The sequence below is a fragment of the Panthera onca genome, chromosome E2 (assembly GCF_046562875.1).
Source record: "Panthera onca isolate mPanOnc1 chromosome E2, mPanOnc1 haplotype 2, whole genome shotgun sequence".
Classification (NCBI taxonomy): Eukaryota; Metazoa; Chordata; class Mammalia; order Carnivora; family Felidae; genus Panthera; species Panthera onca.
The window spans coordinates 578,813-597,755 of NC_138353.1; the positions used below are offsets into that span (position 1 = coordinate 578,813).

The following is an 18,943-nucleotide window of genomic DNA, read 5'->3' on the forward strand; positions in this document are numbered from 1 at the left end:
GTTACAAGATGGAGGGGAGGACCTAGAAGCTATCAGGGCCTGTGGGAATTGTAGTATACCACCCCTGATGGACAGCTCACTCCACCACCACCACAAGGGAAAGCACGCTCCCACTCCACCCTGGAAGTGCCCAGATAACTGAAGCTGACACTGAGTGCTTAAGAGCACTGTGAGCCAAGTGATGCGTTCATTGCAAAAGGTTATAATCATCTTCCCCTCTATGTTTCCAGTTGAGCATTCCTGGTTCTATTTTTCCTAAAAACATCAGTTGGAACATTTTAAAGCTCAAGGTTGGTTTTTTTTCTTTAAATTTTTAATGTTTATTTATTTTTGAGAGAGACAGTGTGAGCAGGGAAGGGGCAGAGAGAGAAGGAGATAAAGAATCTGAAGAAGGCTCCAGGCTCTGAGCTGTCAGCACAGAGCTGGATGCGGTGCTGGAACTCACGGACCGTGAGATCATGACCTGAGCCGAAGTCGGATTTAACCGAGTGAGCCACCCAGGTGTCCCAAAACTCAAGGGTTTTTTGACAGCAACCGTACCTGATTCTCTGGCTTGGGCTGCTCTGCTCAAAGCTATCATACTCTTAGCTCCAGTCCTTGGGACAGAGATGATCTGGGAATGGAAACCTCCGTATAGTCCCTAGGAAGACAGTCTGTGAATATTTAATATCACCCTTCCAGGTACTAGATCCACATGTTGAGCAAAGACTCCAACCTGTTTAGCCTGCAGGCAGTGCTTGTAGTCTGTTTCCTCCCTGATCCTGGACTTGAGTATCTTTATCTCTAGAGAAGGGGGCCACTGGCCTGGTGGGAGTCCTATCCATACTAGCCAGTATTACTAGAACTGGGTAAGAGCCTTAAGAGAGACCTATTCATTTTTGTTGTGGTTATCATGGGCCTAGATACCTAATTTCCTAAGAGTATCCCAAATAGGGGGCCCTTAGGTGGCTCCCAGTGGGACCTGACAAATCAGTTATAGTAGTGAACATATCCTACTATATGGATAATTCTATATCCTGTCTCCTCCCCAGTGCGGTCAGCCTCACTCCATCCCCAGAAAACATTAGAGGATGTGGCTGCAGGCTGAGGAGGAACATCTGTGCTCTTTTAGGAACCAGTGACCTTCAAGGACGTGGCTGTGGACTTCACCCAAGAGGAGTGGGGGCAGTTGGACTCTATTCAGAGGACCCTGTACCGTGACGTGATGCTGGAGACCTATGGGCATCTGCTCTCTGTGGGTAAGGTGGTGCTGCCTGAGTAAATGAAGGTGTTTCCATGCAATACCTTCTGGTTCTCTGTGTTTAAGAGCTCACAGGCTGTAACTATTGGTAATATATGTTAACTAGATTTAGTGTTAGGATAATAACACTAAATGATAATTTCACAATGTATACAAATATTGAAACATGTACACCTGAAACTGATATAATGTTCTGTGTCAATTACATCTCAGTTTTATTTTTTTTAAAATTTTTTTTTAACGTTTTTATTTATTTTTGAGACAGAGAGAGACAGAGCATGAACAGGGGAGGGTCAGCGAGAGAGGGAGACACAGAATCTGAAACAGGCTCCAGGCTCTGAGCTGTCAGCACAGAGCCCGACGCGGGGCTCGAACTCACGGACTGCGAGATCATGACCTGAGCCGAAGTCGGCCGCCCAACCGACTGAGCCACCCAGGCGCCCCTACATCTCAGTTTTAAAAATTAGCAACGCATAACACCACCACTGACCAATAACACTCAATAAATAAAATAAAAAATAAATAAAAAAGAGCTCATGAGGGTCTCAAAAGGGCTGAGATGATCTTGAGCCCTCCTGAGGTTCAAGAACAAAATTCCTAATGCTTATAAAGCATAAAGTATGCTTATTCTGCCCAAATGATAAGTCAGGGAAGAACAGGCAAGGACATTTTCAAGGCTACACAAGTCTGTGTTTTTTCCTCCATGTGTAGGGAATCAGATTGCCAAGCCGGAGGTCATCTCTCTGTTGGAGCAAGGAGAAGAACCATGGTCAGTGGAACAAGCATATCCTCAAAGCACTTGTCCAGGTGAGGGCAGGTGGGAGCAAGGAACTTTCCTCCAAGCCCTCCTTGTTTGAGAAAGGGGCTGAGGCCATGAGGAGTTACCTTCCTCAGAGACATTCACAATTTCCTCCAAGGAGCTGTATCCCATGTATTGACTTTTTTGTAGCTGTTGATTCAGAGCAAAGGTGGCCACCCTATTAACAAGGTAGCAGATTGTATGAGCTGCAGTTTCCCTTCCTCTCCATCCATTCTCCTGATGCCTCTCATATTCTCTGCTGTCCCTTTCTCTGAGATAATTTCTCACTCACTCACCTGCTTTTTAGTGTGTTCATTTCCTTTTGTGACAGACTCATAGCCAGGAGCCACAGACTCTTTTTTTTTTTAAGGGTTTTATATAGGTAATGTATTCACATGGTTCAAAAAATTCAGAGCTACATAGAATGTGTGAGCTGAAAAACCTCACTTATTTTTGCTGCTGTTATCCACATTATTTTACCCCACCTCCCCACAGGGCACGTACACACAGGTAACCACTTTTCTTTTATTATAAACGTTTCAGCTATTTTCTTAGTGGTTTCCCTGAGGATTATAATTAATATTTTAATTTATAGTAATGTACTTTGGTTAATACCATTAATTTTGGTAGCATACAAAAACTTTCCTTCTGTGTATTTCTATCCTCACCCATTTATGCTGTTATTGTCAGAAATTACATCTATACATAGTATGTCCATCAACACAGACTTACAATTATTGCTTTGTTTTTGTCTTTTTTTTTAATTTCTTTTTTATTTTTGAGAGAGAGACAGAGCGTGACTGGGGGAGGGGTAGAGAGAGAGGGAGACACAGAATCCAAAGCAGGCTCTAGACCTCTGGTGTGGGGCCTGAACTCAAGAGCTGTGAGATCATGATCTGAGCTGAAGTCAGACGTTTAACCAACTGAACCACATAGGTGCCTGTTTTTGGCTTTTAAATCAGATAGGAAAAAAAAATTACAAGCAAAAAATGTGTTTAGACGGTCTTGTCATATTTACCTATGTAGTTACATTTATTGGTGTCCTGTATTTTGAGTTACTGCCTGTGTCCTGTCATTTCACCCAAAGGACTCCATTTGTTTTAGGGCAGGTTGGCTGGCAGCAGACTCTCTCAGATGGTTTATCTTGGAGTGCTTTCCTTTCCCCCTCATTTTGGAAGGAGAGTTTTGCCAGATACAGGATTCTTGGTTGGCAGTATTTTTCTTTCTTACCTCCATGGTTTCCAGACAGGTATGCCCTGTTGGTCATATGAAGATCCCTTGGATGTGATGAATACCTTTTCTCTTGCTGCTTTCAGCATCCTCTATCAGGCTTTGGCTTTTGACAGTTTAATTATCATATGTATTCTATGTTCCCAGAAATGTTTTAGAACTTTTCAAAGCCCCTAAGAACGTCTTCTCCCTTGGCTTTTTAAAAATCATTTTGGTTTTGCGTATTGTTTGCTTTAGCTATTTGCCATCGTCTCAGGCGGTAATGACTTTTTAATATACTGCCTGTAAATGTTTGACAAATACCTGCTTCCTAGAGGCTTCCAGCCCCTGACAACCTTTCAAGGGCCTGACAACCACCAAATGGGTCAAATAATGACTATTCTTTGGGAATGAGGCTTTGGGGAACCCCCAGCTTGGTTCTGTTCCCTCTAGTACCAGAAATATTGGCTGTTATTTTACAAGGCTGCTGCTGAGCCGGGGAGCCAGAGATGGGACTAGGGTAAGTTACAGTGCCCCAAAGCCCACTGTTCCAAAAATTCAGCTGTCTTTCTTGAATAAACTCTTCTCTGGGCTGCCAGAGGACTTTGGTTAATGTATAGAATTCTGAGGAAATTGATTCTGACAGTTTTTGGTTGCTTTTATGGAATGGTGAAATTTCAGAGGCCCTATTTTGCCATTTTTACTGATATCTTGCCCCAGATAATCAGTTTTAATAATTTCTATTATATGTTTCCAGAGTTTCCTTTCACAGCTAAAAGCATATAGAGATACGGTTATTTTCACCTTTCTAAAAGTAGATTATAATCTATTCTGTTGTGTATCTTGCTGTTTTTAATTTAATAACGTACAACAGCCTGTTCTTGAGTTGTGAAGGTGGCTATCTTCCCATCCATTCTAATGAAGTAGGCTTTTTGGAGTCTCATCATTTGCCCCCATTCATATCTGAAACCTTCCATCAAGGGCTCTGAATTCCAGGAGCTTTAACTCTCCTACTCTTGGCGCTGACCATTCTGAGTTACTATCCTGAACCACCGTCCTGAGGTTTGGTTCCACCATCTCCATCCTTAAACTTCTGTCTTGCAAATCACCTCAACCAACTCTGTGATCCTGCTAGAACCGGGAAGCTCATCTCTTCCTTCTAAATTACGTTTCGTCCTCTTTTTGATGCATATCGCTGGTACCAGCCTCCTGTGAGTCCTCCAAGCTGGAAATTGAGAAGTCTTACCTTCCTTTTCTTCTCCAAGATGTAATGGTTTTTCTAGCTCCTGAGATTTTCTGCCTCTGAAATGTTAGTTGTGTGTCACTCAGCTTCTACCAACATCACCCTCAGGTCCCTTACCAAATTCCAGCTCAAGTTAATGAATAAATTTTTACTTATTATTAGCTACCTCAGGTGTTTTTTCTTGATCTACCTCCCTGAAATCTTCTATTTTGAGCTCTCTGTCAGTAAATCTGCAGTGATTCGAGTAGCCTTTTAAATAACTCTGACTAGATAGGTTTCAAGACCATCCATTTTTTTCTGTTATTTTTCTCATTTTGTCACTAGCTCGTGCTGTACAGGAGCAGTATGTCTATATTCAAGTAAAGCCTGAAAGCTGAGCTCATGTCATTTCTCTTGTGCGAAACCTTCCTAGATTGTTTCTGTTGAGTACTAATCTCTGATCTCCTTTCCTAGCCTCCTACCCGCCCAGCAACTGCATCCCCTCAGGCTCAGTGATACACTGTGTGTATTGTTGACAACTGTTTACTATGTCCTCTCATCACATAGGTTCTAACTCCCAGGTTAGATGATACTTTGTTGTCCTGTCTCTGGTTCTGGATACTCAGACTACAAGTACCAACTATAAAGTAGGACAAGAATTGTTCATTTGCTTAGCTACCATTTCTTAAAGTTTCTACTGGAAGGATTCAAAATCTATATGAAGATTGATCATTCCCTAACTTCTAGGAGCTAAGCTTGAAATTAGTAATAAATGCCACATCTTGAGCAAAGTAGGGCCCCTCTTGTAATGGAGTTGGATAGTAAAAGGAAGGAAATGGTGTATAGTGAAGACAGAAGAAAAACCTAGAGAAAGTGGACAAGAGTCTGTGTCGAATAAGGTATCTGTGGCTTAGACCCTGCGGTAGGGTAAATAATGACACCCCCTTCCTCCCAAAGGATGTCCACATCTTAAACTTGTGAATATGGTACTTTGTATGGCAAAGGGGCTTCTCAGATGTGAATAAATTTTGAGATGGAGGGATTATCTTGTATTATCTGAATGACCATGGTAATTGCAAGGTCCTTGTAAGAGTGAGGCAGGAGTGTCTGAGACACAGAGAGGAGATGTGGTGACAGAAACAGAGGATGAAGTGATATGCTCTGCAGATGGAGGAAGGAGCTATAAGCCAAAGGATGCAGGCAGCTTCTAAAAGCAGGAGAAGGCCACGCTGTAGATTCTGCCCTAGAGGGAGGCTCCCCTGATTGTAGCCCAGTAAAAGCCATTTTGGACTTCTGACTTCCAAAGCTGTAAAGTAATAAGATTGTGTGATTTTAAGCTGCTGCATGTGTGGTAATTTGTTATAGCAGCAGTAGGAGACTCAGACAGACCCCTTCAGTTGTTGGAGGACTGTTACCTCAGCAGTGATGGTGGATAGCTTTCATATGTTGAACTTGCCAGACATTTCACTGGATTCACAATCTCGCGAAGATATTGGAAACATCCTCTGTGGATAGTATAGAGCCAGTATGTATGAATGTATGTGCGTGTGTGTGTGTGTGTGTGTGTGTGTGTGTGTGTTTATATATACATAGATTTTTAAAAATTATATTTGTAAGTAATCTCTACACCCAACGTGGGGCTTGAATTCACAACCCCAGGATCAAGAGTTGCACGCTCTACTGACTGAGCCAGCCAGGTGCCCGGAGCCACAATTTAAATACAGATTATATCAGGCTATAACTCCTGTGTCTTCATCATAATGTGTTGCCTTTCGAGTCTGTCTTGTGTGCCATTGCTTTGCAAATCATTCTGTAGTTAGAAGGGTTGTAACTGTAGGAGTGTTCTTAAACTATGGTGATTTGTGGGCTGACAAATTTTGTGTCATTGACTGAATGGAATATGAAACAATGCGACAGCATATTAACATAGATAAGATCCTTGCTTGAAGCTTCTGTTGGTGATACTTTCTCTTAACGCCAGTCCCTCCTTTTTGGGGGGCAGGTGTCAAAATAGGGAAGGAGTCAGGATATTAAAACACAAGTGAATTAGGACACTTTCATCATTTAAACATAAGTTAAAGGCCTGGTTGCTTGTTTATCTTGTAAGCAAGTTATTTCTTATTTTTTCACCTTAATAATATTCACTGGGTCCCTTTGTCAGGGATCCCCCAGGCCACCCTTGGGTTCAGTGATTTCACTAGGATGCACAGGACTCAAAAGTCATTGTACTTTTGTAATGCTGTACAAAGCAATGGCAGCAGAGGGAGAAGGCACATGAATATAAGTCTGGAGGAAACCAAGTGCAAGCTTTCAGTAGTCCTTTTCCAGTGGAGTTGCAGAGGACACACACGTTTAATTCCTTCAGCAGTGAGTTGTGACAACACATATGACATGTCATCTAGGAAAGCTGGCCAGAGCCTAGGAGTCCAGGGTGTTTATTGGAGATTTGAATACACAGTGCCTGTGTAACTGACTGCAACCACTGAAGCTCCAGACCCCCAGAAGGAAAGCAGATGTTCACCATAAATGACCATAAATGTCATTTGTACACACTATCTAGAGAGATGCTACACAGTGTGCTTCAAGGCCTCAAGCATGCAAAACACTCTTAGACCATTCCAGGACCTCGATTCCTTTACCATACACCTTTATCCTGGTCTTTTTTTCTATGGGAAAATGCACTTAAATGGTTGTTATTGGGATCTAGTATACACTTATGCTGGTTCACATACTTTTTTTTTTTTCACTATTCTCCTCTTCCCTGTTATGATCTTTGTGTTACAAATCTATTTGAAAACAAGGTCACACCTGCCTTTTCAATAATACGGACAATAAATCTCACTTTTCCCACTCTGTTCTCGGAAATTTTTTCTCTGTGCTCTCATGGCTTTTTTTTCTGATTATTTCAGAATGGATGAGAAATCTTGAAAGCAAAGCATTGATCCCAACACAAAGCATTTTTGAGGAAGAACAATCCCATAGCATGAAGCTGGAAAGATACATATGGGATGATCCTTGGTTCTCCAGGTTAGAAGTCTTGGGATGTAAAGACCAGTTGGAAATGTATCACATGAACCAGAGTACAGCTATGAGGCAAATGGTCTTCATGCAAAAGCAAGTACTATCTCAAAGAGGTTCAGAATTCTGTGAACTTGGAGCAGAGTGTAGCCAGAGCTTAAACTTTGTTCCATCTCAGAGAGTTTCTCAAATAGAACATTTCTATAAGCCTGATACAAATGCTGAAAGCTGGCGGTGTAACTCAGCCATAATGTATGCAGATAAGATTACCTGTGCAAATCATGATTATGACAAAACTTTCTACCAGTCCATACAACCTAATCAGCCTGAAAGGATGCAAACTGGAGGTAATCTTCTTAAATGTACTGATGCTGTGAAATCTTTCAATCATATACTACATTTTGGTGATCATAAGGGAATGCATACAGGAGAAAAACTCTATGAATGTAAGGAATGCCATCAAATCTTTAACCAGAGCCCATCGTTTAATGAACACCCACGACTTCATATTGGAGAAAACCAGTATGATTACAAAGAATATGAGAATATCTTTTATTTTTCATCATTTATGGAGCGTCAAAAAATTGGTACTGTAGAGAAAGCATATAAATACAATGAATGGGAGAAAGTCTTTGGGTATGACTCATTCCTTACTCAACATACAAGTACATACACCTCAGAGAAACCCTATGAATATAATGAATGTGGAACATCTTTCATCTGGAGCTCTTACCTTATCCAGCATAAGAAAACTCATACTGGAGAGAAACCCTATGAATGTGATAAATGTGGAAAAGTATTTAGGAATCGTTCGGCCCTTACTAAACATGAACGGACTCACACTGGAATAAAGCCCTATGAATGTAATAAATGTGGAAAAGCCTTCAGCTGGAATTCTCATCTTATTGTACATAAGAGAATTCATACAGGAGAGAAACCTTATGTATGTAATGAATGTGGGAAATCTTTCAACTGGAACTCCCATCTTATTGGACATCAGAGAACTCATACCGGAGAGAAACCCTTTGAGTGTACTGAATGTGGGAAATCTTTCAGCTGGAGCTCCCATCTTATTGCCCACATGAGAATGCATACTGGAGAGAAGCCCTTTAAATGTGATGAATGTGAAAAAGCTTTCAGGGATTACTCAGCCCTTAGTAAACACGAAAGAACTCACTCTGGAGCAAAACCATATAAATGTACTGAATGTGGAAAATCCTTCAGCTGGAGCTCACATCTTATTGCCCATCAGAGAACTCACACAGGAGAGAAACCCTATAACTGTCAGGAATGTGGCAAAGCATTCAGAGAACGCTCAGCCCTCACTAAACACGAAATAATTCATTCTGGAATCAAGCCTTATGAATGTAATAAATGTGGGAAGTCCTGCAGCCAGATGGCTCACCTTGTTAGACATCAAAGGACTCATACTGGAGAAAAGCCCTATGAGTGTAATAAATGTGGAAAATCCTTCAGTCAGAGCTGTCACCTTGTTGCTCATCGGAGAATTCACACTGGTGAAAAACCCTATAAATGTAATCAATGTGAAAGATCTTTTAACTGTAGCTCTCACCTTATTGCACATCGGAGAACTCATACTGGAGAGAAACCATATAGATGTAATGAATGTGGGAAAGCATTTAATGAGAGTTCTTCCCTTATTGTACATCTAAGAAACCATACTGGAGAAAAACCCTACAAATGTAATCATTGTGAGAAAGCTTTCTGTAAGAATTCTTCTCTCATTATTCATCAGAGAATGCATAGTGGAGAGAAACGCTTTATATGCAATGACTGTGGAAAAGCCTTTAGTGGTCACTCAGCCCTACTTCAGCATCAGAGAAATCATAGTGAAGAGAAACTGTGAATTGAATTGATAAGAGATTTTTCTTTTATTGTACATTTGGTAACACACTGAAAAAAAACCCTATAAATATAATCAAGAGGGCAAATTGTTTAGTAAGAATTCAGAAAGACTTTTTTTATTATTTGGTAGAAAGTATCTCCTTAGAAGAAACCTATGAATGAAAAGAATAGAACAAAGCTTTCAGCAGTTATGTAGCCTTTATTTAATATCAGAGAATTACAGTGAAGAAAACTCAAATCCCCTCATGGTCCTACTTGATTCCTACCAGGAATCCTACTTGAGGAACATGAATATAGGGAATAAGACTTCTTTCAGTAAGAGATCTCAACTGAGGTCTGAATTTGTGGATTGCAGTGCATTGTTAAGGGAAACCTTATTCTAGGAAAAGTTTTTTAACTGAAAGTACACTGTTTTGCATCAAGCTGGAATAATGGATAGGAAGCTTTATAATAACATCTTGTGCATAATTATGGAAATACAGATTTTGCTGTTACAAAGGGAGAATGTGGGTGCCGTTTAAGGAACACAATATGAAATACTAAATCTGAATTTAAGAAAAAAAATTAGTATTGAATGGGATATTTACTGTCGATCAAGATTAACCTTAGAAAAGATTAGTAAATGATTTTACTAATGGTGGAAAGATTATTACCTAGAAGTATGAGACTGATGTTGTTAGAACAAAAGTTGACAGTTTATGACCCATTGTGTCAGTGTCCATGGTTTACTCATGATTGCATTGTTGGACAATTCACTTGTAATCTGTTTTAGGCAATCACTGTAAGTTACAGTTGTGGACACTGCATCGATATACATAATGTTAAGGAATGAAAAGGACACAAAATTGTATATACGTATCTATTATAACATCTAAAAAATGTATATGGATAAGGACTGGAAGGATCCATGGAGAAATTAACCTTGTTAATTTAAGATTTTTAAAAAAGTTTTATAAACACAGCACGTATGTGCTAGGCTTTGTTTTAAATGCTTTCAAATATTAACTTGTTCAATCTCCTTAACTCTATGAGATAGGTACTATTATTATTCCAGTTTTACAAATGGAGAAACTCGTGCAGAGTGTTGAGAAACCTACCTAAGGACACACAGCTATTAAGGAATGGAACCAAGATTGTTTGGCTCTAGAGTCATGTTTTTAACTACCATGTTATGCTGCCTCTCCAGTGATTTTTTTTTCCCCTAAATTTTTCTTTTGTTCAGTTTTCTATAGTAGATAACTTGATAATAAAAACCGAGAAATTCCTAAACAGTGAGAAATAAAGTTACCTGGCTCTCTGACCTGAATGATTTCTGGTAACATGAGAGCTAAGCGGCCTTTGGAATATGAAGTCTGGATTGGACAGTCAGAATCACTGCCATTTTCTAGTACTTGGGTTCCCTAAGATTTCACCACCCACAATCCTGAGCATTACAGCACAACAGTGACTGGAAGACAAATCGGAGGTTTGGGCAATGCTGAGGAATGCTTCTTGATGGGGTTAGAATGGCCCTTGTGGGGCAGAGAGCAAGAGACACTACAGCACATGGGAGCATTGTTTCTCAAGGTCTCTCTCAAATTCAGTGTTTATGCTTTCTTTATCTTCTCTTGATGAGAAGATTGCTTGATAGTAGGGGCGCTTCAGAAGGGGAGGAAGCTCACCAATTCATCAGAGTGAGGAAGTCTCTCTGAGTGCTCCTAGGGGAAAGGAGGCAGGATGGATAAGCAGATTTAGGTGGCTTCTCTCCTGTTCACAGATATTTCCTCTATTTCCCTAAAGTAGGACTATAATTACGGGCCAGGAATCCTTGGATAGGCTTCAAGGACATTGGTTAGAAATCCAGGATACAAAAGGTTTATCTAGTTCTTACAGGGTCCCCATTGGTTGAGAAACAGTGACCTACTGGTGTGGGAGGGTGTGTGTTCTGTAGCTGGAACTCACATAGGTATGTAACATCTGATTCCTTACCTTTCAGGGCTTAGTGCATAGTGGTCACCCAATAAATGTTGCAGGAGTAAATTAACTGAATGCATTTCTCATGTGATTTCTGCAAATATCTTTAGAATAGAATTAGCAATATTATCTCTGTAAGAGAAAGTAATATGTGTCAAGTAATACTGTGAATATATGGGTAGAGTATTCTAATACCCAGTGTAATACACTTTGAGCAAACCGAGATTCTTTGATTTAGTGACTCCAAAGAATCTCATAATTCATATACAATATTACACAAGCATCCTGACAAGTCACTCTATATTACACAGCTTAATATCTTTTAAAAAAGTTTTTCTAAAAGTGCCTTTTGTGGCCCAGCCCATATCACAAGTCAAGAGAAAGTCCCAGACTTCTGCTTCCTCCTGGAAGGATCCCTACATCTCTATCATCTATCACACAGCGTTATGTGCACAGTGTGCCTTGGATGTTCAGGACTCCCACACCCCTTCACCTCCCTTACTCCAACCCTCTAACCTATGTATGGCTTAGTTCATTGCCCTTTTTTTTTTTAACCCCATGTTCAACTCCCCAACTCTGGAACCTTCTGCTGGGCCCAACTGGAACTCATTTCATCATGAGCTCTTCCTTGAAACCTTCCTGCTGTGACTGAAGCTTGAGTCTCCCCTATGCACAGTGTCTCTTATGATGGCTTCAAGGGGTGGCTCCTTTCTTCTCCCCTCCACCCCCCACTTTTCTCATTTGCAGCCTCTAGATTGTTCCTCCCTTCTCTCTAAAACTCACCTCTGACTCTTGGGACATGAGACCATCACACTTGCTTCCCTTCATTCCAGTCATCTATTATGAGTCACTCATCCACATATCAAGGAATTCGGCACCTGCCTTACTGCATCTAGAACCATTCCATCATCCATCTGGATGATCTTTCCATGTCCTGACCTCACAGGACCCCTCTGCTTATGGTTTTGTCAACCACTTGCCACAGTCAGTCACTCCCATGGTCATCCCTAGGACCATTCCATTACTAGTGACTGGAACCCCTCCACCATCTGTTTCCTAAGCTGCTTGGCTTGGCTATTTAGTATCAAAATTCCAACAATTCCTTGACTTAACCTTCCCTCAGGCTCACTGCCAGCAGATGACTTTGCTTCCCGCTTACCTGAGAACAGAAGGAATCAGTAGAAGCCTTCCATAACGTACCCATTGTCCACAGTGTCTGCCCTGTCCCACAGGGACCTACATACAAACTGGCTGGGTTGACTCCAGAGCCTATCTCGAGGGCATTGCTCTAGCAAGTTTGCCTTATCTCCTGTATCATCATGTTTTGCCGATGTACTAGATTATTTCCACCAATATGTAAACATACTTAAAAAAAAAAAAAAACCTCTCGATAACACATTCCCTTCTAGCTCCTGCATAATTTCTCTGCTTCATTATAGAAAGCAAAATTTTTCAAGAGTTGTCTGTTTTGCTGTCTCCACTTCTTTTCCATTCTTGAAACCTCTCCAAACCTACCTCACTGCCAGATGTCCTCCACATTGCTAAACCTAGTAGTCAATTCCGTTTTTTACTTCCTTGAAATATCAGCAGCATTATAGATCATGGATCATTACCTCCTTGAAGCATGTTTTTCACATGGCTTTCAGGACTTTACACCTGATTCTGGCCTTCATTTCAGGCTCCCTTAGCTGTTTCCTCCCCCACTTCCCTTACCTCTTACTGTCAGGGTGCCCCATTTCCTGTTTACATCCCTGAAGTTCTCATCCGTCTTGAGGCTTCAAACACCACTGTTATGCTGAGGACTTTCCTTTTAGGGCTACAGTTTGAGGAGTGTTGAAAAATGTCTACACCCTTGTTACTATCACTACAATCAAAACTATATTTTCCCTTTCCCAAAAAGTTCCTTTATGTCTCTTTAGTTAATCCCCATCACACCCCACTGCCCCAACCTCTGGGCAACACCTATCTGCTCTGCCACTACATACTAAGATTGTCTTTTAGAGTTTCATATAAATAGAATCACACGGTATTTTATTCATATACTACTTTTACTATGTGGACACTTTTGGGATCAGGTCTTTTCTCCACATAATGTTTTTTTTTGTCTGTTTTTGAGGTTCATCCATGTTGTAGCTCGTATCAGTAGTTTACTCCTTTTTTTTTTTTTTTTGCTGAGTAGCATTCCATTCTGTGAATGTGCTACCATTACTTATCCTCTTCACCTGCTGATGAGCATAAAGTTGTTTCCATTTGTTGGCTATTGTAAATATAGCTGATACAGACATTCTACCACAGGGCTTTTGTGTGTGTAAGTTTGCATTTATCTTGGGTAAAAACCTAGGAGTGGAGTGGCTGGGTTTGAAGTATATGCATGACTTTCTAAGACACTCTCTGTGGGCTTTTAGTCTGATGTCTTTAATCTGTTTTACATTCTGGGAAATGTCTTTTTTTGTGATATTATCCATTTTTTTTAAAGAATAAGAAGCACTTTGTGCTCTCTCTCTGCTTTTCAAAAATGAATAAATGTTAAAAAAAAGGGGGGGGGGTGCACCTGGGTGGCTCAGTTGGTTAAGCATCCAACTTCAGCTCAGGTCACGATCTCGTGGTCTGTGAGTTCAAGCCCTGCGTTGGGCTCTGTGCTGACAGCTCAGAGCCTGGAGCCTACTTCTGTTTCTGTGTCTCCCTCCCTCTATGGCCCTCCCCCATTCATGCTCTGTCTCCCTCTGCCTTTCAAAAATGAATAAATGTTAAAAAACATTTTTTTAAAAGAATAAGAACCACAAGGGGTGCTTGGGTGGCTCAGTTGGTTGAGCATCCAACTTCAGCTCAGGTCATGATCTCATAGTTCGTGGGTTTGAACCCTGTATCGGGCTCTGTGCTGATGGCTCAGAGCCTGGAGCCTGCTTCAGATTCTGTGTCTCCCTCTCTCTCTACCCCTCCCCTGCTCATGCTCTGTCTCTCTCTGTCTCAAAAATAAATAAAAACATTAAAAAAAATAAGAACCATAAAACATTGCACAAGGAGGATACGAGCATAGGGAGCATTACAAGAGATAAAAAGGTCAGTTTTTAGAAGTCTGTGATATGCTTAAATCTGAGACCAACGAATAAAGGCTTACTATTGTTCCAGTGACAAATGGTAACAGAATGATGGTAGTGAGGCTTGTACAAGGATTGGTAAATATAGAAAACAAGGAACAAGTCAGGCCAGTCTATAGGGTTAAGGCTCTTTCTGCCTGGATTTCTGTTAAACCTCCTTGATTACGACTCTTTTAGCCACATAGCATATAGTGGGCTTTGTTTTTCTGAACTCCCACTGTTAGTTTTATACATTCTTGACAGTTATGTACAGGCACAGTTGGTTATATGCATTCACCTTGCTTATCTACCAGGGTGCTCTCCTCACCAGCTCTAGCCTACTTCTTTGGAAAGCAATCAGGTATTCCCAAATTCCTCTTCTCATTCTATGCCTCTAAATTTCCTTTCTGAGCTTTTTAACATTTATTTCCCTCTCATGTATTTTCCTTGTTTCCCAGGGAGTAACTGCCTCCCTTCTTTGCATTGATGACTAAAAGAAGAAGAAAAAAGAACTAAGAGGCAATAAATCATCCCAGGGGTAGTCAGATTTGACAAATGTTACAGTTCCTTCTAAGATCAAATTCCTGTGTTTCTGATTTTATCTTGAGTAGCTTTGCATATAAGCGGTGTTATGTCTGTAGTAAAAACAAGGTAAATTATGACAGTAACTGTACTGTTATTGTTATTAGCACAAACAAAAATATACAAATTTAGGATTTTATATGTCATAATATAGTAAAGGAATTTTGAATGAGATGTTCTAGGACCAGTGCTAAATACTTTATGGAAATTTACCTTATTTCTAATATTTCATCCTTTCCATTTAAAAAGTTTCTCTTTTATGACTCTGATTATTCAAATGTTAGCACACCTGTGTCTGTTGTCCATATTTCTTAGCCTTTCTTTTATGTTCTCTAATTCCTTTTCCTTTCTTTTTTTCTTTTGTCTGGACATTTTCTCAATTTGCTCTTCCAGTTTGCTAAGTTTATTTTTCAGCTGTCCATTTTGCTATTTATTGCCTCTACTGTGTCTTCATTTCAACTATTGTTTTACATACCTAACATTTATACTTGGTTCTTTTTTATGTGTCATTATTCTCATTTCTTATTGTTAATACCATGCCTTACTCCTTAAATGCATTTAATAGACTAATTTAAAATTTTGTTCCATCTGTTCTAGTATATGTTTCTGATGGATTCTGTAATCCAATGTTTGTTTTCTCTTGAAATTGTTATGCTCTGAAAATTGCTTATTACTTGTGCCAGTGAGTATATATCTTTTGGGATCACTGGCTATTTCATCAGTTGTTACGCATACATGTGATGGGATCAGATCCTGGTACCTATAAACCCCACTGAGTTCAGGGGTAGAGACAATGGATCCTGGGAGGGGAGGTTGAGGCCTCAGAAAGCTAGTCAATGATTCCTCGTCCCATGAGATAACTCCTTGGAATGTGATTCACCATCCCAGAGCTTTGAGGAGGCAGGATGGAGAAACACTTGCCTGAGGTGATGTGTTCTGTGCCTGTTTCTCTGCTGCTCACAGGCTACTGCCTTGCCTTGATTCCACTCCTCAGGAAGTCTGGACCAGAAGTTGGGTTACAGCAGCTGTGGGCACACTGTTCTAAGGCAAAGGAAGAGAAGAAACAAGCGCAAACTCCAGGAGTTCCTTTTGTTTTTTTATTACAGCTGAGCTATACCGTCTCCTGCTCCAGCCAGCCAGCCCAGCATACTAGTTCAAATCAAACCCAAGTCTTTCTAGCAGTTTCTGATATTCCCAGATCTTTTGCCTCTTAGGTTATACCTGGCTTTATTTCAGGTAGGTGTCTGTGGTTGAATTGGCTTGTATGAACCAAAACTGGAATCTCCGTTGTGAATCTTCTTTGAGTACATTGTCTCAACATGAGGTCGAGACCACATCCCATTACAGCTCCCCTTATTCTCTCAACTTCTCCGTAGGAGCAGCACACAGCACAGGCAAGTCCAAGGCCAAGAGGTTCTATTTAAAATGGCAGATCCCTTGGGGTGCCTGGGTGGCTAGGTTGGTTGAGTGTCCAACTTTGGCTCAGGTCATGATCTCAAGGTTTGTAGGTTCCAGCCTGTGTTGGGCTTTGTGCTAACAGCACAGGGCCTGCTGCTTCGGGTTCTGTCTCCTTCTTTCTGCCCATCCCCTCCCCTCTCTCAAAAAGAAGCGCTTAAAAAAATAAATAAAAAATAAAGCAGCAGGGGCACCTGGGTGGCTCAGTCGGTTAAGCGTGTGACTTTGGCTCAGGTCATGAGCTCACAGTTTGTGGGTTCGAGCCCCATGTCGGGCTCTGTGTTGACAGCTCAGAGCCTGGAGCCTGCTTCGGATTCTGTCTCATTCTCTCTCTGCTCCTCCCCCACTTACTCTCTGTCTCTCAAAAATAAATAAATGCAAAAAAAAAAAAAAGAAATTAAAAAAAAATAAAGCAGCAGATCCCTCATTCTTGATTCCCTTACCCTACTCTATTCTTTTATTCTAAATATTCATTAACACCTATCAACTTCAAGCATACTATGTAACCAAGTTATATTTCTTTTCATTGCCTGTATCACTCTAACTAGATACAAGCTCCAATAGGGCATGGTTTTTCACTTGTTCAGTGTTGTATCTCCAGGACCTGGGAAGTGTCTGTCACATAGCAAGTTCTCAACAAATGTCTACTGAACAAAAGGCTAAACTGACATTAGGGTTATTCCCAGCTCAGACTCTAAACACCCTCCCATGTTATGACAATGGAAAGGCCCCATCAGAGTCCAGGGAAGGCAGCCCAGGCCAAAGGGAAGAAGTTGGGGGTATGGATTTGTTAGAGCAGACTAAGGGAATAACAGGTGAGGCTGATCTGGATTTTGAATATTTGGAAAAATAAACCTCTATGCTTAAGGACTTCTTGGGTGCTCTACTTGCCCTGGTTTACTTACTGGATGTTCTAATTGTCCAGTGAAAAAACCACCTGGATTGGGAGGCTGTGAGTTTGTTCCTTTGGAACTTGGTGTAAACTGGGTTGGGACTGTCATATGGCTCAATGGATCTTCCAGTGCCTTCACACTGTCAGGGGGTGCAAAGACCCCAAAGAGAGGGCAAGGAGAACTTCCACAATTAATATTATAGGTAAATGCATGTAAACAAGTCTCTTAAGGTCATGATATAAATAGCCCAGTTACTCACAAACATCCCAACCCTCACATCTTCATTTCCGATATGCTGATGCCTGAAAACATTCATGAAAGCCCTGTTTCTGTATTGGAATGATATTGGGGTTTCGGGAACCACCAAGCAGCTTTAACCAGGAAGGAAAGAATGCTCTCGTATTGACAAAGCCTCTTCTGGCTGCTGTGTGGGTAATGGACTAATGGAGATAATGGTACGATAGGAAGAAGAGCCTGGGGGCTACTGGAGGCTTGGACCAACGTGGTGCGGAGGATGTGGAGAGAAGTGATGAAACACTTCAACCTGTAGTTTCAGACAAGGACCGCAAAGCAAGATAAACACACACCAACCACATCCTAGTGAAAGTACTGAAGGCCAAGAGAAGCTTAAAAGCAGCAAAAGGTCACGGCCATGGCAGAGAAGCTTGGATCCGACTTACATTACTGGCAGCAATAACTGGAACTCTCAACCTTAAGGAAAACGCCAAGGCAACCGGGGGACGATGGGAGCAGGGAGAAGCCCTAGGGGCCCTGTCCCCGCAAGAAGAGAACCCGCCCAGACGAACTCCGCATCTGGGCACAGGCACCGAGGAGCAGCAGTCTTCCCTGCCGAGTAGGCCGAAGACGGAGCCAGGGGTCGCCATAGCTGGAAACCGAGGGAGCCCCAGGGGAGACAACCCCAACTGCACGCACGTTGCCCTCACACCAGGCGCCGGCAGCTGGGCGTCGGGAGCGGAACCTCCTGGCCAGACCTGCAGCACCCCGTCCCGCCCCGGTCTCCGGCGGACCCTGCCCCAGCCTCCTGGCCGCTCCCGGAACCACTCCGGCCTTTGCCGCCTCCAGACGTTGCCCTCGGTGGTCCCGCCGCCCCGCTCGGCCTCGAGAGGGATTCGGGCGCCCGACCACTGTCAGCCCGGAGGCACGGAGCGCAGCACAGGCGAAGGTTACCTAGCACACTCGGCCGGGTTGCGCGGCCTTCTGGGACTTGTAGTCCACCTGCCCTGGAGGCTCAGACTACAACGCCCGGAAGGCATCGCGCCGCGCTCCGCCCAATGGAAACGCTCGGTGAACCGCCTTCTCCCCTTTCGGGGCCCACCTCCTCGCCCAGCCAGCCTCTTTCTGCTGTTGGCCGCCTGAGCGGGGGCAGTGGTCCTGGAGCTGCGTGAACGTCTTCTGGCTCACGGCCCGGCTCAAAGCTCCCAAAGCAGGTCCTCCACGTCCCTGAGAGGACACGACGTGGGTCGCTGCACCCGGGCTAGCCTGTGGGCAGCTTGCAAATATTGGAACAATCGTTCTGCTAATACGCCCACCGCAGATGGGATGTATGAAGAGGAATCCCATTTTGCAAATATACAAAAATTTTAATGTTGAGGGGAAAATGAAAAGAAC

General features: G+C 42.1%; 1 protein-coding gene across 7 annotated transcripts in view; it reads left to right on the top strand.

The window, feature by feature from the left end:
* The window catches only part of ZNF606 (zinc finger protein 606), a 28,394-nt gene extending 11,561 nt beyond the window's left edge, over positions 1–16,833 (top strand). For 4 of the 7 annotated variants that reach the window (XM_078438582.2, XM_078438584.2, XM_078438583.2 and 1 more), the window contains 3 exons: positions 1,112–1,238; positions 1,952–2,047; positions 7,380–11,377. In XM_078438582.2, the coding sequence (XP_078294708.1) occupies positions 1,112–1,238; positions 1,952–2,047; positions 7,380–9,355 (2,199 nt within the window). In that variant the 3' untranslated portion in view covers positions 9,356–11,377. Of the gene's footprint in view, positions 1–1,111; positions 1,239–1,951; positions 2,048–3,701; positions 3,769–7,379; positions 11,378–16,072 lie in introns of those variants that run through there. The other 3 variants (XM_078438587.2, XM_078438586.2, XM_078438585.2) reach the window with 3 other exon arrangements.
* Positions 16,834–18,943: the final 2,110 nt, after the last annotated feature.